Source organism: Diplodia seriata (assembly GCF_021436955.1).
Source record: "Diplodia seriata strain FDS-637 chromosome Unknown scaffold_12, whole genome shotgun sequence".
NCBI lineage: Eukaryota > Fungi > Ascomycota > Dothideomycetes > Botryosphaeriales > Botryosphaeriaceae > Diplodia > Diplodia seriata.
In genome coordinates, this window is record NW_027117319.1 from 754,026 (window position 1) to 777,815 (window position 23,790).

General features: G+C 52.1%; 8 protein-coding genes and 2 non-coding genes across 10 annotated transcripts; 6 read left to right on the top strand and 4 right to left on the bottom strand.

Moving 5' to 3' along the window:
- Nucleotides 1-94: 94 nt before the first annotated feature.
- Nucleotides 95-1,168, top strand: SLS55_010361 (uncharacterized protein; the record flags this gene model as incomplete). The annotated part of the gene is made up of 1 exon (XM_066781745.1): nt 95-1,168. One exon carries the CDS (start codon nt 95-97, stop codon nt 1,166-1,168), a length of 1,074 nt encoding a protein of 357 aa, XP_066628028.1.
- Nucleotides 1,169-1,734: 566 nt separating this feature from the next.
- On the bottom strand, nt 1,735-4,304 carry SLS55_010362 (uncharacterized protein; the record flags this gene model as incomplete). The annotated part of the gene is made up of 3 exons (XM_066781746.1): nt 1,735-2,386; nt 2,447-2,761; nt 4,072-4,304. 3 exons carry the CDS (start codon nt 4,302-4,304, stop codon nt 1,735-1,737), a joined length of 1,200 nt encoding a protein of 399 aa, XP_066628029.1.
- A 385-nt stretch (nt 4,305-4,689) lies between these two features.
- On the top strand, nt 4,690-5,169 carry SLS55_010363 (uncharacterized protein; the record flags this gene model as incomplete). The annotated part of the gene is made up of 1 exon (XM_066781747.1): nt 4,690-5,169. The coding sequence occupies one exon, from the start codon at nt 4,690-4,692 to the stop codon at nt 5,167-5,169; it is 480 nt and encodes a 159-aa protein (XP_066628030.1).
- A 2,278-nt stretch (nt 5,170-7,447) lies between these two features.
- Nucleotides 7,448-7,849, top strand: SLS55_010364 (uncharacterized protein; the record flags this gene model as incomplete). Its single annotated transcript, XM_066781748.1, has 2 exons — nt 7,448-7,644; nt 7,699-7,849. The coding sequence occupies 2 exons, from the start codon at nt 7,448-7,450 to the stop codon at nt 7,847-7,849; spliced, it is 348 nt and encodes a 115-aa protein (XP_066628031.1).
- A 578-nt stretch (nt 7,850-8,427) lies between these two features.
- Nucleotides 8,428-8,571, top strand: SLS55_010365. Its single transcript has one exon. It is a non-coding gene; the product is annotated as a tRNA-Asp (tRNA).
- Nucleotides 8,572-10,215: 1,644 nt separating this feature from the next.
- Nucleotides 10,216-10,288, bottom strand: SLS55_010366. Its single transcript has one exon. It is a non-coding gene; the product is annotated as a tRNA-Lys (tRNA).
- Nucleotides 10,289-12,724: 2,436 nt separating this feature from the next.
- Nucleotides 12,725-13,290, top strand: SLS55_010367 (uncharacterized protein; the record flags this gene model as incomplete). Its single annotated transcript, XM_066781749.1, has 2 exons — nt 12,725-13,005; nt 13,056-13,290. 2 exons carry the CDS (start codon nt 12,725-12,727, stop codon nt 13,288-13,290), a joined length of 516 nt encoding a protein of 171 aa, XP_066628032.1.
- A 315-nt stretch (nt 13,291-13,605) lies between these two features.
- SLS55_010368 (uncharacterized protein) lies at nt 13,606-14,166 on the top strand (the record flags this gene model as incomplete). The annotated part of the gene is made up of 2 exons (XM_066781750.1): nt 13,606-13,853; nt 13,908-14,166. 2 exons carry the CDS (start codon nt 13,606-13,608, stop codon nt 14,164-14,166), a joined length of 507 nt encoding a protein of 168 aa, XP_066628033.1.
- A 2,539-nt stretch (nt 14,167-16,705) lies between these two features.
- Nucleotides 16,706-17,973, bottom strand: PST1_1 (protoplasts-secreted; the record flags this gene model as incomplete). The annotated part of the gene is made up of 3 exons (XM_066781751.1): nt 16,706-17,574; nt 17,629-17,641; nt 17,920-17,973. 3 exons carry the CDS (start codon nt 17,971-17,973, stop codon nt 16,706-16,708), a joined length of 936 nt encoding a protein of 311 aa, XP_066628034.1.
- A 4,325-nt stretch (nt 17,974-22,298) lies between these two features.
- On the bottom strand, nt 22,299-23,582 carry SLS55_010370 (uncharacterized protein; the record flags this gene model as incomplete). The annotated part of the gene is made up of 1 exon (XM_066781752.1): nt 22,299-23,582. The coding sequence occupies one exon, from the start codon at nt 23,580-23,582 to the stop codon at nt 22,299-22,301; it is 1,284 nt and encodes a 427-aa protein (XP_066628035.1).
- Nucleotides 23,583-23,790: the final 208 nt, after the last annotated feature.

The window sequence follows — 23,790 nt, forward strand, 5'->3', positions numbered from 1 at the left end:
TCACCTTCCATCCCATCCCAGCTCAAACAAACCACCGCCGGACACCCAATCTCGCGCCCATCCACCGCACTACCAATCCACCGCCAGCTCCACCATGCCCAGAAGCAAGTTCGCCAAGGATGCGCACACCAAACGCGAGACCTTTGCGGCCGCGGCCATCCTTGATGAAAAAGGCAATCGCTACAAGATCGCCTGGAAGGCCATCGACCCAAGGACAAACGAGCCCTTCGAGCCGTCGTGGGAGCCCAAGCGCTACGCCAACGCCGCTCTCAAGTACGAGTGGGCTGCCAAGAAGGCGCTGGAGAGGAAGAGGCTGAAGCATCTGGAGTCTGTCTCTGCCACCACCGGTCCAGCCGTCAACGAGCCTGACAACCCCAAGCCATGTACCGAGAAGCCCTTGTCCGCGCCGAGCAGGCCCAACGCCCCGAAGCCATCGACAGACAAGCCTACCACTGCACGCACCGCCAGAGAGAAGCTTGCCAAAGCGAGGGCAGCAACAGCGAAGGCTACAACCGACCATGCCATCACGCAAGCGCTCCCGACCGACGAGCGTACCAAGGCTCCCACGTCCCACCACCCTACAAACGAAACGACCGCGATCGACATATCCGACACCGAGTCCATCTCCACCAACTCTTCGGCTACCGACACGCCTGTCCCCGGCGGCTCTGTCTCTGTGAAGCCCTCCATCGTCAGCTGCCAGCGCGAACACAAGCACACACCGACTCGCGACGAGCGTGAGACGGAGAACAATGCGAAGGGACACACAGGACACAATGGCAATGCGCGGCAGTACAATAGCCCCAGCGGATCATCTCGCGCCCAGGCATCATCCAGAACCTCAACCCCATCCTCCACCACCACCACCAAGAAGCGCAAAAGGCAGAGCGGCACAGGCTGGACCAAGCAACACACCGTCCACCGCCGCCGCAAAGTGCAGAAGCCCCCGGCGTACGACGTCTACTACGAGGCGCGCGGCATCGTGGACGAGTCCGCGGACAAGTACCTCGTCTCCTGGGCGCCCGATCCGCTGACCGGCGAGGAGTTTGCGGATACGTGGGAGCCGAAGGATTATGTAGTGCCGCTGATGGTCAAGGCGTGGGAGCAGAAAGGGATGCTGAAGAAGGCAGTGGAGGCGGAGGAGGGGGCGTGGGGGATGAGCGGGTGATGTTGCTGTGTAAGTGGTGGTAGGAAAAGGTTGAGAGGAGACATTTGCCAATCTATCGACGTGTAAGCTGGATTCCATTGCTGGGCCTGGACAACGATTTACGTGTTATTTTCCGATTTACACTTTCGGGCCTTTTACTCACGCATGGTTTTCTTGGCCATAATTTCTTTCTCTATTTACGCAAGGCCTTACTCATATTTTTCTGGGAAGATCATTATCGCCGTCAGTTAATACGTCAACCGGGATCCTTTGTGGCTTCGTTTTTGGCCTGTTTGCCGTCCGTAATCATTATCTTGGGCGCATTGGGGCTGTCTCCTTTCAGACCGAACCCAACTTTAGTCTTTTGCTTGAGACCATGACTGTTTCCACAATTTGTACGAATGTACCACATATGTAGTAACAATCACTCCTTCGTGGCGTGAACTGAAAGGTTCGGGAGTCTTCGGCGGCGGCGCGATACCTGGTGACAACCTTCTAACGGTGCAGTATAGCAGGTAGCTGTTCAAGCACCCGACGTGACAAAATCGACTTCTAGCAGGTTCAGAAGATACGAGTCTGATTAACCATTACAACGTTTCTCCAAAAACCCAACTTTCGCCTACAGCCCGACCGACTTCGTCGTGAATCTCAGCGCCTTTCATGCAGGAGATCCGCCTAGCTTCCTCGAGAACGGAACACGATTTGCCCTTCCTCTCTTGTTGCCCCAACGAGGCCTCAACCTCCCTCACAACCCTCAACGCGTCCCCCGCAGCCTTAACCGCCCACCGCAAATGCACCTCATAGCCACTCAGCAGCTTCACGTGCGTCCGGAAGTGTCTATTCCTGCAGTCCGTCTCCGTCGCCAGCCTCATCCAAAACCTCGCCAGTACGCCCCGCACGTACACATTCCGTCCCGGCTCCATGCTCATGCCGAGCAGCACCAAGACATCCTCGATACGCCTGTGCTCGGTTTGCATGGTGGTGAGAGTGGTGTTCAGTTCGTGCATGACGGAGACCAGCTTGGGGATCTCCCATGCCGTCAAGTTAGAGGGCTTCGGGACGAGGAAGAGCTTCAGCGGGTCGTTGCGGAGGAGGAAGAGGGGGTCGAGGATGTGGGAGAAGAGACGGTCGTGGAGGCCGGGCGGGGGATTGGAAGCGAGTTGTCGTATGAGCCGTTTGCTTTTCGGCGGGAGGTGCGGGATGAGTGGGGCGAGACGCGATTTGAAGTTGTTGTTGAGCCTGCGGTTTCAGCGCGTTAGTGGGGACTCGTGATGAGGCATGGTGGTCACGCGTGCGTACCTTTTTGCCGCTTCTCCTGCGTCGATGATGTTTTTGAGGGCCATTTGAATGTCTTCCCGCTCCTCCAGTCTGCTGTTTCTGACGTATATCGACAGATCCCGAAGAGCGTGGTCGCTGTCATTCAGCAGCTCCACCAGCGTGCCCGCGTACCTTGGCTCTCCGTCGTTGTGGACAAGCACGTCCGGAATATCCTTCCATGGCGCAAGGAGGTCACAGAAACCTCCAGGTTCCTTCAACATGCTGAAGCTCACATTCTTAGGGGCGGCGGAGCCTGGCCAGATCGAGAACGGAATGTCGATGGATTGATCGTGTGGACTGCAGACGAGTTTCGTGATAATTGTAAGGCCCGATCCGTAAAAGTAGAGCACGACGTAGAAAAGAGCTGCACATGCGATATATCGACCGAACGAAAAGTAAAATTGACTCAGCGGGTTCACCTCCGCAGCGACGGTCGCGGGGCTTCGTGTTACTGGGGGTGGTTGTGACGCCGCAGCTGGTCCTGGAGAAGCGACTGGTGAAGAAGCGACTGGTACTGAGAAAGAGTCTGCTTCTGACGACAGACTTGATGATGAAAGGCTGCCTCCTGGTGGAGTAGTGACTGCTCCCAAGGAGAACCTTTTTCCAGAAGGACTTGGCTCTGCAGATTGCTGGGGCACAAGCACCCGGAGATTTTCTGACGCCGGGCGTGGCTGATTTTGCCTTGCTGGCCGTGGTACCGTGGATCCAGTTGCCTCCATCCGTGTGTGATCTTTGCTGATGCAGGGTGCTAACTTCGGCGTTGATGAGTATGTCTGAGCAAGCCCACTACAGGGCTTTGTTCAAGTAGCCAGAGTATGGGCCCCAATCCGGGGAATGATGCTCCAAGTATTACTGCGTGCGGCAGTGTTGATAATCAGAAGCTCCTTTGTTGCGAGATGAACGCGGAGATGGAGGACACAAAGGCGCTTTGTGGGTCATGTAAGGGGTATCCAAATGTCATCCCTTGCTCTTTCCCACCACCTGCTCTGGGCTTATCTATTAGCTTCACCGACAGCAAGTCCAAGTTGGACACTTCATACAAAAACGGTTTCAGAGTGACTGCTAGCCCGCCCTCTACACATCAGATTTACTAATTTCTACCAACTAATAAAATACCAGCAATCTTTGCAAACATTCCTGGTCGAACCCTTCCTTGGCCTCCGTTCTCACATCTTGGCAAGAGTTTCTTCGCTTTTTCCACATCCTTTTCGTAGTATCAAGGTTTAAGTTTTGCTACTCGTAGGCCTATCCATGCAGTGAGGTCAAAATAGCGAGAACGCCAATAATTCCGATATCCGCCACAACGCCACAAAGCCCAAGTCTGCCACCACAGAACGCCATTTACAAGAACCAAGTACCTACACATCCACTGCAATCCCACTCATTCATCCACATCACTCCAACACATTCTGTATCATCATTGTTCGGTCCTGCTGCCTTGTGCCAACATCCCTTTGTCTCACACTTTGCAGATACCCAAGCAAACAACCCAAAATATATCTGCACTTCAGCGCGCAGCGACGAATATGTGCCTCCCTGTGGTAGTTGTGTAAGAATATTAACATCACCTACTGCTGAGGCGACGGCGAAACAATGACACGACTCACTCGCTCGCCTCTTGCAGCTCGATCACGGCTTTGCTGAGCCTCTCGCAGTACTCATGGCGCTCACCCGGACTGTAGGTTGAGTGGCAATTTGTTTCGGTGTCTCTGATGGCGTCTTTGATCCTTGCTGCTATGCCATAGCGTGTCTGGTCCTGAGGCGATTGGCTGTGCAGAGGGTCGAGATCTTTGCGGATCGCCGTGACAGTGGTGATGGAGGCTTCGACGTTGAACGGCATGTCTGATGGTTGATGAGGTCTTGGGAAGCAGGGTAGTGTCGAGAGTGCCTGGCATATAGGGCTGAATGCGATCTTCTGTCTGTGGGGGAGGGAAGGGAAACGTTGCGTGTTTTGATCCTACGCGCCAAGCGTGCTTAATGGGAATCTTGTGTACCCTTGGCATAATCGGCCAGTAGCGTGTTAGTAAGTAGTTCAAAAACAGTACTGTTGTAGAAGAGCAATACATATGTCTAGAAGTAATGTCAGTGAGACCGGCAATAAAAAGTCCATGAAACGATTACCCGATGCTTTCCATCAATCTCACTACACTCCTCACCCCTCGACGATAAACATTATCACCACGACTTCATTCCCAAAAACGAAAGAGTCCCACATTGCTCTAGACATGGAGAAGAACACTTGGGATCGCTTGAAGTCCCAGCTTGAAAACCAAATGTCTGGCGGTGACGACAAATCCTCTTCCGGCGGCGATTCCTCGTCCGCCACGCCCCTCTCAGAGTCACCCGGTTCCAAGGAGCATGGTGATCCGGAGAAGTCTGCGGAGCGTTCTCTCGCGGCCCAGCTCGAAGAAGAAAGGAAGATGAGGCTCCATGCCGAGAAGAAGGTCGCAAAGCTTAGAATCCAGAGGCACATGGACGCCAACCGACTCCTTGAGCTCGGGCAACGGAACGCAGAGCTGGAGAGGCAGGGCCGTGTCGACGCCGGCCGTCTTCTGGGACTCGAGGAGATGAACGCTGGACGTGTTCAGATTAACGCTGAATTGACAGATAAACTTCGGGCCCTAGAGGATGAGAAGAAGACCGTTGAGCAGCAGCTGGAGCAGGCTACTTCGCCGAAACGGAGGGGCAAGTTCTCCTTTTTTTGAGTCAAATAGATTCTCTGGCTGAGCAGCTTTAGAGGCATCTTCGGATACTTCTTTGACAATATGCCTGAGTTTCCGACATGGCGGAATAGTGGGAGTTGATCTATTCTTTCTTAGAATATGTGGTATTTACCTACCAGGTCGTATAGAAATCACATCACATACAAATTTGCATAGAAAAAAAAAACTTTCTTCGGCTTATAGGTCATCTAGTGACATGCACACAAGTTCCTTACGCACTCAAGTTCCTTACTAACAACCATGATCAATTCCTTACTAACAACCATAATCAAGTAAAGCTCAAAGCAATATTACCTTTAAACGCCGTGGGATGTAAGCCATAACTCTACAAATGCATCACAGAAACACTAAGACAATATACTCTTACGCTTTGACTACTTGTTTAATCTTGGAGAGTATTGGGAAAGAGACTCAGCCAGTACACGACGACCGCGATCAACTCACCGACATGGTAGGCCCTGTAATGTCTTTATGTCATACAGAAATCGAGCAAACCGCGAGAGCGTTCCATACATACCTATACTATATGTGATGATATAATTAGACAAAGAAGGTTAGTGCTGGGCTAAGCCGGCAATATAAGCACTGGATGGAAAGACCGAAGCGGTGTAGGTTGGTAGCGATAAATGTTCTATTTATTCTCTAAAGATTCATTTCTTTCAGACACGACTGAGTAACGGATCAGCGGAAGGTCACACCATATTTAGCCTCTGGAAGCGTCAATTCCGGAATGTCCTCATCCGAGTTGAGACATAGCGGCTTGAGTCGGGGAGTAGGTGGCACAGCCGCGCCACTGCCTTTTGCTTGCCGGCGAATGGCCGCTTGATAGGCGCCTCGAAGAAGGGCTAACTCAGAGTTGACTTTCTTACCTGCATGGTTCGTAGAACCGCTGCTGCTCGAAGTGTTCGAAGAGGATGGATTCATGATGGTGGTTTTGGTCGACTGTGAAGATGGATTCTGTTGTGGTAAGAATCAAAACTGCAGAGCCCGTCCGCGTTTAAGACCATTTCGCAAATAAGCGGACAATGGAATTGTTTAGGATCACAGCGTAAAGATGAAAGAAGGCGGACATTTGCCTGAAACATTGTTCAGTGGACGCATAAGCTTGGCGGTGCAGAAAGGGGAGTGCGGAAATTCTGGCCGTTGCGCGGCATTGTATTTCTTCAAGGCCAGTCGAGAGCTCAAAAACATCGCGGAGTTAAACCGTGGATGCCAGTATACTTTGGACATGCAGGTTGAGGTGGATGACACGGCTTTCTGCATGAAGATGGCAGCTGCACGCGATTCCGCAGGAAAGGCTCTGACTGCAGCGAAATAGGCTCTTAAGAAGTGGTGAGCTAGCGAGCTAAAGACGCATCTTCGTGCGCATTTGATGTGACGTTTGGCTAAGTGTAGATTGATTACCCGGGTAATTGGTGTTGTGGAAAGTGTGGTCAAGGCCGTCAGAATCGGCGATGCAAGTCCGCGCCAATGGAGACACTCCGATCAAAAAACAATGACAAAGAGTCGTGCAAAGGCCGTGACTGTCTGCTTGCAAAGCGTCATACTATGCAAACTCTCGCAGATTCTTAACAGAATGGTGATACGTCTTTTTGATGATTACGATCGACTGTTGGTCCAATTCCCTGACATGAACGGCAGCCACCGCATTTCTCGAGCAAGACAGCAAACGAACACATCGGTTGTTACCGCTGCCTACCTATACATATTTCCTGGCTGGGATCACCACTACCATTGGTGGCGAGCATGGATGCTGGGCTTAGTCTTTTAGCTTACACTTTGTTTGGAAACAATGAACAAGCCCCATTGTTCTGAGATGGCTCTTTCGGGGGAACACTTTAGAACGGACAGTGCAATGGTGCCTGTGGTTAAATCAATGGAAATTGATTGACAAAGAAGAGTAAATAGGGGGACGAGTGCATGGTACGTTGCCTTCGTTGCGGAGATACTGTTGCGGTCGAAACAATCAAGAAACCTTCTTCTTCGCCTGTGTTACTCCGGTGGGTGTGGTAACCAGTTCTGTGGGGCCTTAAGACACCGCTGGCTGGTCAAACCGCACCGACCACTGCTACCAAGCACGTGGCATCAACTCATTCCGTCATCCAGCTGCCCGTCATTCTTCGCGAAAGCTTAGGCTTAAATCGTAACCCACCTCCCTCCATCCTCCGTTCGTTCTACACCTCATACAAAGCCGACCTCCCAACGTACGGAGCCAACCACCCAACATCGAGGAACTTTGAATCAGACCAACTTCGACACCATGGCTACCCTCGACACTATCTTCGACACTGGTCCCATCGATCCCATGCTCTTCATCGAGCTCGTCAAGGCGGAATACGAACTGCGCGTCCTAAACGAGGAAATCAGCGACCTTGAGGCCAAACTTCGTAAGGGAAAGGAGAATGTCAAGCGGATGCTAAGGGAGGGACGCGAGCTTTTTGCCGGCCAGAACCTCTTGTGAGCATGCCAACCCTACCAGTCATACTGGACCTCCTACTGACAGGGATACAGCCGCCCGGCCCACCGCACCGATGGCCAGCCTGGCCTCCCGGATGACCCGCGCATGACGGATACGAGCACAACCCGCAGCACCTCGGAGGAAGACAACTCTGATGTTGTTTCCGACGCGACTAAATTGGCTGGTTCGGAGAGTTGTCTTTGATGGACACCTGCGGCCAGTGTTCGTTCTCTATTGCAACAGATAGAACCGGATGATGGATGTTCTGGCTGGTCGTACGCTTTAGGGCAGAAACATTTTGCGAGTGCGCTGTAACCTAAAGGTCTTTTAACACGAACTATTAAGAAACCTCTTTTCCATTCCAGTTGCCTGCCGTATTGGCAACTTGAAGCAATACAAGTAGCACAGCAATGCTGGGCCATTGATCAGTTCGAGCTCACAGTCATAGTGCCCAACACTTCTAGATATATCATTCGCAATTGTATCCAATACGCGAGGCAATGGAAGATTCGCTCCGGTGCGGTGCTTGGTACCAGGTCTCTTTAGGACGAACGTCTTAGACGCTGTCCAGGCTTGCCAACTGCGGGGTCACACGGAAGAAAATCGCTTCAGCAATCATTCCAACTTCCAGCAGCCACCGGCCAAATCAAACCTTCCCCTGACATTTCAAAGATATGTTAAGCTGAGTTCACACATGCTCAGCCCTTGACGCTTGGGACATAAGCAATAACCTTCATGCCTTTATCATCAACAGCCCATCAGCTCTTTCAAGGAGTTTCTCATCTTCGATGGTCTAGTGGTGATGATTTCCGCTTGTCAAAGCATCTACTCTAGCAAGCGCGGGAGACCGGGGTTCGGTAAGGCTCACAGTTCGACTCCTCTGAAGAATTCATGCTAACAGAGTAATCAGATTCCCCGTCGGAGAGAATAATTTTTTTGCCGAATTAACTTCGGTAAAATGAACCATGCAACGGTTCAAGAGACCGCGGTTCGATTCTCCGTCGGAGAGAATAGCTTTTTGCTCTCACGGTGTCCGGTCTGGTGTTGAGAATGGCCATGAGGTGGTGAGATAAAAAAAAAATTTACCCGGGTCGGAAAGTCCCAGGTGGTGTTGCCGTATCCGGTTAGCTTTCTGCCTAAGGCTTCTATAGACTAAGCCTATGGGAGGGGGCGTTCCTTTTGCTTTGCTTTTGCTTGGGCTTGGATAGCTCGGCCGTGATGATGCTGAAATTTTTCTGATGGCGTTTTGGCAGGTCGCTGGGCGGTCCGGGCGCGGACCGTGCGTCTGCTGGTCGAATTTAATGACAATGTAAAACGAGCAAGTGTCGATGCCGGATAATGACTTACAGATAAGACTGTTAATCCAGCTGAAGATCTACTAACCGGTGGTATGCGATGGATGGGGAATATGGTAAGTGAATGGTGGCGAGCTGCAACCTAAAAAGCTGCAGACAAGCCGTAGTTGGGCGACTTCCTTTCCCTACATTAGCAGCTTCGGAAATCAGCAATCATCGTCATTCGCAGAGAGTTGTATACGCGTGCGATGCTATTTGGTTTGTCAAGCGTTTGTAGTGTTGCACGAACGGGGGGTCAGTATTGGTCCAGATGAAATTACCACCCTTGTTTAGCCAGAACCTCGCTCTACTATCTTTTCTCGGGGCCGTGAGCCAAATCAAACCACAAATTCTTAAAGCGACTAAGAGCGTTGCTCCGGAACTATCTAGACTCACGAAAGTGAATGAAGTCTTATTCTACGACCTGCCCCAGGTTACGCATCCAGCAGTACACCCCACATCCCACGTTGCATTCTCTCATAGCAACATAAATTGTGGTCTCTAGATCACGACGATTCTCAACATACCTCCATAGAAATGTCGCTAAACTGGGAATACATGTCCTTCCAATCGTACTTAACAGCAAAGTGTACTTCGACATCGGTAAGGCGTGACTTCATCCTTTGCCAATGCTACTAAGGATTGTTGCTGGCGCCCGAGGTGTAAACAGGCTTTCTAAGATTATGAAACGTACTCAAAGATACGCTAGCAATTTACCCGGGTCAATTCATAATCACAAAGTCCTTTATGGAGACGGCCATACCCTGCGGATGCTGAAGAGATTTCCCTATGAATCGTTTCTTCTTTATATTCAACGATACGACGACGCTTTACACTTAGAGGCTCAACCCGGCATAACTCTAAAGCCAAAATCAGTCACATTCGGCTGGCAGTGACCGTTATGAACTTCTTGCATTTCTTAGTGAAGCTGCTGCGGTAGCTTTACCTCCTTGCTTAGCTGGAAGCGTCGAACAAATCATCGGCAGGGCAAACAGAGGGAAAAAGTGGTCGACCAAGTTGAACCTCCAGAACCACTACGGCATACCTGGGCTCATGACGTCCGCACAAGTCTGATAGGCTACATTCCAGGGTCGTTCGCTTGCGGTTACGTGCGGGAAACACGGGGCACCATGTGGCAGCGAAGCAGCGCCGAGCGGCCGCCAAAAAAATCCTTTTCGGCCCTCCGCAACCACCACCCCAACACTTCACCCCCAAAACAAAAAGATGTGGGAATTGAGCCCAACGCGGGGCTTGAACCCGCAGCCTTGAGATTAAGAGTCTCACGCTCTACCGATTGAGCTAGCCGGGCGGCTGGTGCGAGATGGGGGAGCCATCTTGCCGGTCGTTGATGGGGAGGGAATCACTGCCGCATATTATGTACCACAGCGCGTTTTGCAGCATTTTTCCAGCAAGGAATGCATCCTTGACACGTTCTAAATGGCCAAGCTAATTTGTGACACTGCTGCTTGAAAACTCCAGATGTTGATGCAAAGTGTTGGGACTCGCGCCGGTTGGAAAAAGTTGCCGTTCTACGATAGAACATCCTGCAAGCCAGCAGCAAATTGCACATACTCACCCTTTCCCTGTCTAGGTAAACACAGCAGTGCTCAGGTTACGGGTCACGAACGAATCCCGCTCTGTAAAAGTTCACTTCCCCGCGTGCTCGCCCATTTGCCGCATTGCGGAACGCTTCCTTGCATTACTCATACATATCTTCCAAAACGCCCATTTTGACATGTACTACGTGTGCATTTCTTGCGGTATAGCGTTGGCAAGGCTGGTTTCTTCCGAGGTCGTCATGACGTGTTTGCGGAACGGCCTATTTCAAGCTTTACTTACTCTATAAGCGATCAGCCAACAGACTCGGCCGTTCTTCTTCCCTCAAGCCACAGCAGTTTAGCATTCTTACGGCTTGGTTGTTGAAGTGGTCTTATCTCCGACTGAACCTTTCAATGAGCAAACACTTCTTCTCAATGACAATAACGGTATCCACGCCGTCCAAATCAAACTCCAAGCTCTCGTATCCCGGACGCACCACGCTTTGTAGTTGACTTCAGCACAGTCAGCCGCCTGGGAGCTATGATAGTGCCTGCTGAATCTGCTACCAAAACTCAATGAGAACCAAAGTGCAGAATGACCTGTGACAGTGAAAGTGGATGCGGACGGTCCCCAGAATTTGGATTGAGAGAACGTTGCAGACTGCTGTACTTACGGGTACATCTGCGATGGAGAGTTTTCACCAAATTCGGCCATGCTCTGCATCGACGGCGTGGGTGTGTACAATGCACGTGGTTCACTACCGCGGAACGCTTGATGAGCGTGGGTGTGTACAATGCACGTGGTTCACTACTGCGGAACGCTTGATGCTGGGTGGTGTGCCCAAGGCTTGCCTGGTCGGGCTTCTCTCATCTCAATCAAGCTCTTCAAACAAGATTTTGCATTCGTTAGCATTGCCATTTGCACTTCACTAATTCGCATGCGCTGCGACGCGTTCGCAGTCATAAGGGTACTCAGTCTATTCAGTACGTCCGCTATAGCGATAACGTCTTGGGATGGTGACAATATTCTACGGAGCAATGAAGCGTCGACAACAAGGCCATGCTCAGCACCACGCGTCTGGGGTCGCTGGGTGTGGACGAAAGTTGACGGAGTGTGGAGAGTGATCAGTGATGGATTATATCATGAGCCGATGTATCTTCCGATTGGATTCTCGAGGGTCACTGGTATATTTGCGCCGCGCACCTTGACAGGCACTCAGGAGCGGAGTCATGGCTATCCAGGTACAGCATCTTGACGGTCACGTCAAGTGGTTTGGCATCCACAATGGACAACGAGGGAGTAATTCGTCCTGCTATTCCTGTCTCGAGTAGAACGTGTCGTGTATGAGCGCATCTGGAATTCCTGACTTGGACGGATGGGACATGTTTCCCATCAGACCCTTATGGAGAGTCCGAGGTTTTGTTGAAAATCAAGCCGAACGCAGGCAAACTTCCAGTGGATTGCAGGCAAATAAGCCAGCAATCAGCATCCAGGTCTATAAAAGACCGGTAGATAGCATGAATACAATCTCTATGCGATCATTTCAACTGGTTTCGTGTATATGACGTCGATGTCAACGGTTTAGTGCCATGTCGCGTAACGGCCTTCACGACCATTGTACAGCGGCTTTATAAGGTATGCAAGTGAAATCCGGTAGTCGGCAGAAGCAGTCAACATCATGGTTATTCGAAGCGGTTGTTGCAGACAATATGTCGATGCTACCGGACAGCGGAGACATCTGGCAGAGAGCGAGGGAAGTTTGGCGTTTGCAAGGATCGGTATTCCAGAAGGATCGCGAGACGAGGTGGACCAAGGCAGCGTGGGCGGGTTCAGACGCTAACATGTCGGGGAAGGGGGCAGCGGCGAGGGTGCAGCTGTGTGCTTGAACAACAATTTGAACAGCGCCCAGCGGCGTGTCCGGGTGCCGTGGATCGGCCGGTTGGACGGTTGGACCTGAAAGCCTTTGGCGCGTCGGGCGCTTTTTGCCCAGCAGCACGTCTGCAACTGCCTGCTAAGGCGATCCCCGCGCGGCGAGCACGCAAGTAGGCTTGAAAAGGCAATTCTTCGCCTCTAAGCGAAACTTAGGGTGGCTTGGCAAGCGGCGGCGGTTGGCATATAAAGCTTGCCTTTAATCGCGCCGCTCCACCAGTCCTCCACAACCGCAACCAACTCCACCTCCGATCTGATTCAAGGCATCACCGCCATCATGTCATCTGCCAACGGTTCCGCACCTCCCGCGTACAGCAGCGCGGCTGATCATGGCGTCGCTACTACATGCAACGACATCATGAATGCTGTCAGGACGCACGCGTCCGTCGCCGAAGAGCACCTCAAGAAATTGACACTTGCCATCGAGCACGAGCACGCCAGGGCCAACAAGATGGTCACCATCATCAAGGATCTGAAAGAGTCCGTCACCACACTCGAAGCGAAGCAGGTCGTCATGCAAGCTGAACCGGACAAGCACCGCCGTGCTCAGTATGTTCAGTAAGCCAACCCCCGCCCCATTCCATCTCCGCCTCTACTAACATGCAAAGGTTCCACAACCAGCAGGCCCGCCTGGACAACACCAAAATCACCGATGTCAAGCTCATTCCGCTCCTCTCGGTCCTCACGCACGCTGTCATCCCCGGGTTCCCGAAGACGCTACGCGCCATCGACGGGCTCAACACCGCCCAGCTCCTCATTCTGCTCCGCCATCTCGGCGTCACTTCCCCGAAGACGAATCAGCAGGACATCAAGGAGGCCTTCAAGTGTGCCATTGGAGTGTAGTTGCAGCACTCAAAGGTTATTGGTGTGACGGGAATCATCGGATGTGGGCTCCTATCTTGATTGTAGCATAGCGAAATACCAGTGCGAACCCTGTTGAGCCCTTATAATGTTAGTTTGTGCTCTCCTTTGCAATCCAGCGAACAACCCTTGGCGTCGAGATGGAAAGAGCCACAGGCAACCTGCCGCTTCCTTGCCCGAGCGCTCATCACTTCCGCCTAGCCGTATTGGGACTAGCGCGCTTTGCCTTCCACAGCGGCAGCCAAAACATGGCCGCCTTCCAGACACTCGTTACGCAACCTCACCACCATCATCAAAATGTCCGCCCCCGGCCGCTCTAGAGCATCGACCGGTTTGTGTCGCTCCCAGAAGCACTCTGCAAGCTGTGCCAGCGCGCAGTCCATTCCACGCCGCCTTTACTTCAACAACCTTGTTGATGACATCTGGGCCCACAAGCGTCAGGCGGATCGCCTCGCTGCTGAGGAGCATGACGCCAATTTCCGCCCGACGAAGTATTTCAAGCCGAGCAAGAAGGCACGCAGCAGCTTCGCCTTCCAGGTTGTGGTGTAAGCCGCTCACACGCCTGCTCACCTCACCCTCTTTGCCGCTAACGCGCCCAGTCGCATGAACAAAAAGGCCCGCTTCTCGAATGCCAATTCCAAAGCCGACATTGCCCCGCTATACTCACTCCGCACGTACAAGGCCATCCCAGACTTCCCACGCACTGTTTCCGAAATCGACGAGCTCTCGCTTGCTTCACTGGAGGACATTCTCTACCACCTTGGTACGGCCATCCCTAGAGGACGGTCATCGAAGCGGTGGGAACTTCTCGCCGAAATTGGGTGGTGGGGCCTCAGGAGCATTCCATCGCGGACTTAGAAGACACTCATCACACGTGTTTTCCTCTTCCTGATCACCGAGAGCACTTAACAGCACACCTATCTCGGAAAAGGCAAGGCATCCGCGGATAGAGCGGTCACTTTATGGGACAGATAGTTCTCAGTCTTCACCGCCGCAGCCATCCTTCCAGCCAGAGCAAATTAGCGAATGACAAACATTTTGTCAGCCCATCCATTAAGATTATCCCGCGCCGCGGACCGTACGTCTCAGCAGCAGCAATACGAAGATCACCTGTCCGCTCGGACCGATGAGCGACGTGGACACCACTCCTGCCACATCATCCGCCCACCTTCGCTTTCAGGTGCGATTGGCAATCTCAAACAGAACAAATTCTTCGGCACGGCCCGTGCCGTAAAGTCATTGGTTACACAATGAACGTCTACGCCAAGCGGCTCCCCTCACGCAGACGACATGCCTTCGAAGGACTGCTTACCCGAAGAACCCATTGTACTCATCTACGAGGAGAACCATGCTTTACTGAATCAATGAAACCTTGACTGAAACTCTTGCAGACCGTTTGCACTGCGTGACAGCGCGGTGCGAACATTTGACGTGATCAGTTAACAGGTCGCATGAATATCCGCGGGTGTTAAGCACTCGACAGCAACTTCCTTGCGACCGCTCCATGCGAATATACCAGAGCTTCTCTGAGTTTGAGCATACATTACGGGAGTAAAATCTTATCACAATGTAGGCGGCTACTTATGTTTGGTGTCAATGAGCCATTCCCTATCCAAATGATTTTCACATGCGTCATTGTCATAAGATGCGGAACATTCAACAAATTCAGATCAATAATTCATCTGTTGACGGTAAAGAAACTCAACTCCATTTGCGTTGCTACTTTTTGCGGAACGAAAGACTCGACACAATCACGACCAGATAAAAAGGAAGTCCCCTAGCAGCTTAAGAGCTATGCGGATGTAAATCGAGCGATTCCATCCCACCGGCACATGGCATCTCGTCTGACTTCAGCTTCGATCATCATCCCGCACCGTAACTGCGCTAGTTCATTCGGTCAATTACATAGCGCACCACGACCTCGGGTTCTCCGCCTGAAGCTGCATCTCCCACAGCAGTCTGTTCACCGTGGCCCTTGCATTTTTCACCCGTCCCAACGTGTGCAAGATATACATATGCTCCTTACCGTTAGCCGGCGTCAGCGGAATCAAGACACTGTCCATCTCCATCAAGCTCGCCAGGAATTTTCGAGCCGTATGATCAAACTCTCTGTTCCTTGAGATGACTTGGCCCAACCTAGATCTAATCACAATACTACCATGATCGACTTGACATAGGACGTCGTCCACTGCCGTCACCATGTTGTGCATGTGACTTGCATCCAATAAGATGCGTTGGATGTCGGCTTCTACCTTGGGAGTGTCGATGTACTCGAGATCGGTATATCTATCGAAGGCGAGGTTATCGATGATGGACTTGATTTGGATGATCTGAGCAATGCAGATGGACTGAACCATGGACCACCATATGAGGTAAGTGAACATATGACGCATCGTGTGTTACGCTGGTGAGTAATAGCTTCTGCTCTTGCTAAAGGAGATGAATCGTAGATTCCTTTTTGTTGCAGATGCGAGCGATGCCGTGGCAAATATTAAAAGGTGGGTGATACTCGTGTACTTATACATGAGGCTGCGTTGGTTATACTAAGACAAAGAGGTTGTTTTTTAACCGACTGCATTATTCTAGTATGGTTTGCGTCTGGGAGTGGAACGTGTTAGTGAGTTTGCTTGGTGGCCTCCATCGCGAATAAAGGGCATTGACTGTAAGAAAGAGGTTGAAGGCGCTTGAGAAACGACAGGTTTGAATAGCTTATTAGTTAAGTAAGTCCAAGTAGGTAAAGCTAATTGATTTGTTATTGCAAATTTGTTTATAGTATCAAAGTCTAAACTCGCTAACCAACAGACACTTTCAGGTTTCCCGCGGATGATCGCCTGGAAGTTCTACAAATTGACGATTCGACTGAAGTTCGAAGACCGGGTTCGAGGCTTCCAGCTCACCTACCCTCCGAGACGCTCCACTCGTGTCACCTTTTCCAGCCGGTCCAGGCATGGCACCCGTTCCGTTGCCAGGTAGCTGCGCAATACTCTCATACAACGGTGGGGTCTCATTCCCGTGACCAATCTCCGCCATGTTCTCGTTTACTGGTCTCTGCTCCTGTTGCGTGTGGTTCCGTCGCCGACGTTTACAACAATAAATCACCCCCAGGACCAAGCCGAGAACACCAGCTGCGCCGACACCTACCCCTATGCCAATTTTTGCGCCAGTTGATAGTCCGTTATTACTGGACGCAGGTGTGGGTGACAATGAGCTGGTCTGGCTGGACGTGCATGTCAAGGAGCCGGTGATGATGTTTTGGTTTTTATAATCCTGGAATGGTGAACAATCAAAGTTTGATGAAGTTGTATTAAGAATGAACCGGCCCGCTTTTTGAAGACTGGGAAACGAGACGCTGGAATAGTTTGTTAGTGACGGTAATTACCTTTGACTATGAGAGAACTTACTTGGCCAGATTTCCTTGTAGAACAACTCCTTGGGGTGAGGTTTGCAGTTTTGGGAGCACCAGATCCTCCATTCGAGCATTGTTCTGGACGGTCAGACCGCCACAGCGAACCAAGGCAGGGAAATCCAGGTCGGTTAAGCCTTGGTTGTTCTGTATGAGGATTCCCAAAACATCGTTGCCAACACTCTCGAGCTGGGGTGCGCTATACTCGGTAAAGGCGTTGCCTATCAGGACGAGCTCGTATGCGTCCGTAAGCTGAGGAAGAGAGACTCCAGTCGCGTTCTCGATGTCAATCCTCTGCGCAGTGGACAGGTTTGGGAAGGAAACTTGAAGTCCAGGGGCATTGTTGTTGATGATGATCCGGGACGAGTCGGAGGCTGTGGTGGATTTCACCGACATGGTGATGTTATCCAAGTCCTCATTGTACGTAGCGTTGAAGCCGTTGGTGGTGCCGCCCGGGTCGATGCCTTCAAGGGTGACTAGCCCGGTGTCGCTGACGACGAAGGATGAACAGTTGCTGACGGTGGAGTCAAATCCGAGTTTCGACAACGCTGGCAGTTTGATCAGCCTCAGCTGCTGACCCACTGTCGTCAGTTTCGGCATGTTCAAAGACTCCAAATTCCCAAGCTCTTCCAGGTACATGTACCCCTCGACCACTTCCAGAGAGTCCGCGGATAGCGAGTTCAGTCCCTCGGATGAGTCTGCGAGTAGGTAGCCCTGGAGAGTTTGGATGCCATCGAGGGCGATGTCTCCTGTTGCGACTCCGGGAATCTCGATGTTGCCAGTAAAGGTAGTGCAATCAGCGAGCGGTGTGGCGTCGGCAGCATTGCGAATTGTCGTTACTGAGGCTGAACAGGCCGTTCCCTCTACACGGTTGGCATTTAGCGCCGAGCTCGTCTCACGTGCATCTGCCGACTTACGGGCTGAGGCTCCCTGGCTCAAGGCGAGAGAAGAGAGGAGGACAGTCACTGACTGTTGAAACAAGCTTGGGTGGTGCGGCATGTCCTTGTTTCATGTAGGTCTACTGCTGCCTGTTTCGCATTCGACCATGACATAGGTGCTTGGTCTTTATTGCAGAAAAGGGAGAGCCGCGGGGTCACAGAAGACCCTGCCACGCTGGACTGCGGCTCGGGTATGTCATCGCCGGGTCTCATAGCCATCATCATCACGGCGGAAATTGCCGCCCTTGCCGTGGCGGGCTGTTCGCTTACATGCTTAGACGTGCTAGTCGACGCGCTAGCCTCAACGGGACAGAGGTCAGCCATTTCAGACGGATTCCGATGGCGCAGCAAAGCCGGCGCTATTGATCTGACTGCGCGCCGGTGAAGTGGTGTCCGATGGCTTGCCTTTCTCCGGGGGGCGTGGCAGCTTCGCCTCGTGAATAATTCCTTTTCCACATCATGCACTACCGCTACCCCGCACCAGGTCAGCCGCATGCCGTGCGCTGCGCCTTATCACGACAGCCACCGGATCCCATGGTGGGTTGAGAAAGTGGCCGCAGGTCATACCAGAGAGACGAGGCGACCCGGCTGAATCCGGCCAGACGTCGACTCTGCGCATTTATCCGCAGTTCGTTTTCTTCAATCGGTGACACACGTGTGAGTCGTGAAAATGGCGAACTTCACCTGTCCCGGTTCCTTTGCACAAGCCTGGCATTCTTGCCTTTCGGGCTCCAAGTTCGTGGGGTGTTGCCAGAGCCAGACCGTCGACCCATGCGACCTGGGCTGCAACCCCGGCAACTTGGCCCCGGCTTCTTTCAACTCCGACCTGGACGGGAAAATCCCAACGCTCGAGTGCAATACACCAGAAGCTCAGTTCTACGCCTGTCCCGATACCAGCCCCTCGTTTCTGGGCTGCTGCAAATCAGATGCATGTGCCCAGAGTACAGGCTGCCCCACCGAAGACCTTTTTCCTGCATACCTGGGCAGCAATCCAGACGCCATATCCGTTTTCAATCCGACCGGGGTACCTTCTCCCTCCGCAGCCGCACCCTCAAAGACCCCTTCATCTCATTCGAATGGCACCGTGGTAGGAGCCGCCGTTGGAGGAGCTGTTGGGGGTCTTCTGCTTCTTGGTGCGCTTGTTCTTTTCATTTGGTGGAGGAGGAGGCGAAGCGTCCGGGACCATGAAACCAAGAGGGCTGGCACTGCTACAAGCGATGAGCTCTATCATTCCAATGCCCACACCGATCCAACCGAGCTCTCGGCAAGCAAATCTGTACTGCATCCAAGAGGTAAGTCTTTCTCTTCTTCGCAGATCATCAAGCACCTTTGCTGAATCACGCAGTGCCGCCAACTCCGCCGCCGAGATATATCTCTCCTCCACCACAAAGCCCTTCTTGGGAGGGTGGAGACTCTCGTGGGGAAGCATATATGCAAGATCCAGTTGAACTCGAGGCGAGTCCACCCCGTGACCATGGGAAGGCAAAGAAGTGAACAGTTTCGAGACTCTTTTTTCAGTGTTGTAGAGCATAAAGTTCTAGTTGCAGTTGTGATACTTGCAATCACTACAAATGAAAGTGAGGATACTAAATTCTCAAACAAGCCTGCGATGTCGTGAGCGAATGGCTCTCAACTCTAATACTCTTTCCTAAATTAAGCTAGACTCACTCCATTCACAGCCCAAGGATCAGCCCTATGGCAGAGAAACCGAATGCAAGGATGCCACCTGATGAGAGCACCGTAGTATGCACGCCAAGACCGCTGGAAGTGGCTGCAGCCGCAGACCCTGTGGCGGTTGAGTTTTGAGCGCTGCTTCCCGTAGTGTTGTAACACGTTCCGCTTTCGCTTTGGCAGCCTTTGTCGGGACTACAGTGGTCCGACGTGTTACCACAAAAACTGCAAGTATCCATCAGCTCGTCTCTTTGATATACGTCGAGGTCTCTTACCCTCCAGTGCTGCAACACGGCCCGTAATCGTAGACGCCAAATTGCGCGAACGCATTAGAAGCGACGTGTTGCGCGCAAATGGCATTGTTATATGCAGAGCCACATCTCCCATCGCAACGAGGGCTGGTCCCCTCTCCAAAGGCCCAGCTACATTCTGGCTGGTTAAGGGTCACATCGTTGGACTCGCACTTTCCGTAGTCTGATTGGCAAATGTCTCTGCTACAGTAAGACTGTCCGGTACCGCAGTAGCCTCCCGAGCTGCAGGCGGTTAGAATTCGACTCAGCGAGCTTGAAGTACAAGGCCATACCTGCAGCAAGGAGAAGTGCCGTTCATAAGACACATTCTTCCATTTGATGGACCGCATTGACCGTCCGTGGTTAAGGGATAACTCAGGTTGGGCTCTCCTGCCGTCGAGTTTCCCGTTGTTGTCGAGTTGCCCGTTGCTGTCGAGTTTCCCGCTGCCGTCGAGTTTTGTGCTGCGGCAAACCCAAGCAGAAGTGCCTGGAGGAGTATGAATGCAATCATCATAAGCGTTCAAGACCTGCAAGTGTTTGCGATGGTAGGACCCAAGGATGAGCGCAAGGATTTCCCGTGTTGTCTGTCCAGAACTGTTTCCCTAGACCATGGAAACGAACAAATACATCATCTCTTATAGGACTTAGGTCATATACCGAGTCCGTGGCTTATTGTTTCTAACGGGAACCCCATGGAGCTCCCGCTAACTGCGGCCACTCCAGTACGGTATGTGCCATTTTCTAAAGTTGTCAGCATGGAGTTCAGAAAGGAGGCTAGCGTACGGATGGTGGCGAGCTATTTTTTCGAAGCACATTCCTTAATGGTACGTTATTATTAGCGGCTCCGTTAGTGCTGAGCAACGTGCCGTTTGTGGGGATTCTAGATCCGTCTATGATTTCATAGGCGGGAACTGTCAGCGCGGCTCAGCCGCACTTTTGCTTCTTGCTGGGATCGATCAGACTTATCGATCTGCATTATTGCTTAGCGTCAGCCGATAAAGTCCGTATACGAAGTGATATTAATAGTTTCTCTTGGAGTTGCTCCATTGAAGAGTGATAAGCCCGTCGGATCTTCCGTCGATGAAAAATCGTTCCCAGACCCATATTTCCTCCCAACTTCCTTTGCACCAGTGAAGCTCGACATAATACACTTGCTGCGTCTGTGGGTGTAGTCTGAGCGTCACCAAGTCTGCGACGCGCCGGTAGGCGAGCGCTCCTGGGGCAACAAATCGACTTCCCCGCATTGCGCCGCATTTGGGCATCTTGGGGGATCTGCAGTGATGCGGTGCAGATTCCTAGAAGCAGGCAGTGCACAAATCGTCTGTCGCACAAGTCGTTGGCCCTGACATGGTAGCAGGGAATCCTTCCGGCACCCCACCGGCTATCATTTGTGTCATGCGTTCCGGAACTAAAAAGAAGACTGAGGATTCCCATTTTGAAGATTGAATGCACAGCGTTCGCTCCAGTCGCGGCGCTCGAAAATCTCGATGGCACATGGCGTTTTGCTCATCATTACATCCATTTGCAATGTGTATTATCGGTCTGCAAAATTGGGGTGGCAGCGTCACATCACCTGTCACGATGCAACATGAACACCAGTGGGTGGTATTTCATTCTTCATGGGAATCATGCGATGCAACTACTACGCGACCGATGATGAAAGGACAAACGCCACGATTATTACGGCTTGTGGGGCTTATGCAGACTCAGAGTAATCATCACGTCAAGGCTAGTTGTGGGTGTCTTGGCTGGCCGCTGTATGCGACACCAACAGTAACTCGGGTCATCATCTCCCCGTCACTGTGCGGGGGCCTCGCTGGGCATTTTTACCTCCCGGATCTGGCGTGACCGCCATGGAGAGAGAGGGGGCACAGAAGGCGGCAACTCGAAGCAAGCCCCCACTGTCAGCCTTGCAGTAGCGCATCCTATCTATGATGCACCCATGTTTTCTCTGCCGCCACTGCCGACCGTGATTGACGGAAGAATGCACAGTAAATTGTTGTAAAGAATCGATCATACTCAGATGGGCGAATGAACATAAGCTTTTGCAACTGTACAGACGCATTTCTGCCATAATAATCCGCTACCTATGTGGGCATGTCTTTTGGGTTGAGCACCTGGGACTACTTTGAGAACCCCACGTTATGATTTTCCGGGGTGCCACACACACTTGTGATATATGGGCCTACCTATCCTTCCGTCTTAGTTCGTCGGCAGCATCCTAGTGCAAATCCTGCATGTCGAGACCGTACGGTTAAACATCCAACGGCTGCGTGCTTTGTCGTACCTCAGTGAACTGGCTCAACAATCAAGGGACATTCATGTCTATATCTACAGGGACGGGGATATACGGGACGCCCGGGATCCTAGAGAACATGTAGGTGGAAAGGGTGGAAAGTGGTAATATCCACTTTACGGAGCAATATCAGGATCACCGCAACCGCAAAACGACGTTGATAGGGCAGAAGAGCTGGTACTATCAGGCCTTCCCCTACCTTTCAGTTGGTATGTTACGAGGTTGTTTGCCCCCATTCCGATCAATCCTTATCGCCTCCCTCCCAGACTTCACTTTATGTAGATGCCGAATTTCAGTGGTTGTCCATTGTTCAGCTGACGATGGGTGCATTTATCTGTTCCCAAATAAAGTGAGTGGAGAATGCTACCTACTTCCCGAAATACATAACAGACCTATTCCAGCAACAGTTCTTTGTAGTCCGGGAGATCCCAATCTCGTACATCCTCCCGGAGAAGCCAGCCAAAGACGTTCAGTCGTAACAAGGTAGCCACCCACAAGAGAAAGTTGATAACGACAACACCGAATGACGTCGATGCCAGCATGTCCCAGACCCCGTCCTTCTTCGGTAACCCCTTCTGAACCTGGTCCATGAAGGGCCGGAACTTTCGCTCATAAGCCTCAAGCGCGGCATCAAGACCGTCCTTGCTTCCTTTCCATCCATCAGAAGCCTCTCCGTCAGAACGTCCACAGCATCTTCCAATCTCGCCGGCCAGAATGTAAGCACCCACCATGGCGGATGAGGTCCCCATTCCCGTGTTTGCCGACGGACAATAGGCGGCATCTCCAACAAGTGTGATGCGGTTGTGTGACCAAAACTCCATCTTCACGACACCCATGCGCTCGCAGTAGAAGTCATCGACGCCATCTAGAGACTTTACAATCTCTTCTGCCTTCCACCCCGCGCCTCGAAAGATCTCTGCAAATGCCGCCTTTTCCTCTTCGACATCTCCCCGGCGAGCATTCTTAAGTCTCTCTGACTTGGTTTTGGAGAAGAGGTATGCCTGGATCGCGTCCGGGCTGTGCCTTCGAACGAACATCGCCCGCCCTCCAGGAGCCATGTACGATGTGGCGATGTAGTCGTCTCCCTCTTTCATCGGCCGAGGGATGGTAAAGTACGCCACGTAGACATCCCCGAATGGAAGGAATGCATCCGCGGTGTCGGATCCGAGCATCATCTTCCGGGTGCGTGAGCCTTGGCCATCGGCACCGACCACGAGATCAAAGCTGTCCGTCTCGCCGTTGGTAAACCGAACCTCGACGGAGCGGTTCTTCTCTTCGTAGCTCTCGATCGTGGTTCCGAAAATGTACTTGGCCCGGTCTCCGATGGCATCGAACAGCAGGCGGCACAGGTCGCCTCTCATGATCTCAAAGTCGGTAGTGAAGCCTTGCAGCCCTTCACCAGACTTGTTCGCAGGAAAATAGGCCCACCGTCTCCCCGAACTGTCGACAATCTGCAAGCCCTGCTCCGGGGCCGACTTGGAACGAAACGCCTCCTCGAGGCCCATCCGTCTCATGACCTCGATGCCGTGGCCGCGTAGATCCACCTGGAGCCCTGTAGCGCGCAGGCTGGGAAACCGCTCGACGATGGTGATGTCGTGGCCCAATCTTGCGAGCCAGAAAGCCAGCGCATTGCCAGCGATGCCACCGCCGCTAATGAGGATCCTTAATGGTTCCATAGTCTGTCGTGCGCTGTCAGCCCAAGGATTCAAAGCAAAGGAATCCACGCATGAAAGAGGGAACAGCGGTGCGTACCTGAAAAGTCCTAAGCGTGAGGTCAATTGAAGTATCTGTTGTAATTGACAAGAAAATAGTTGATGCCGAGAGCTTGTTAAATAGGCACAAGACACTCGGTGTTGTGAAGCGCATTCGACCGACTATGTCCGG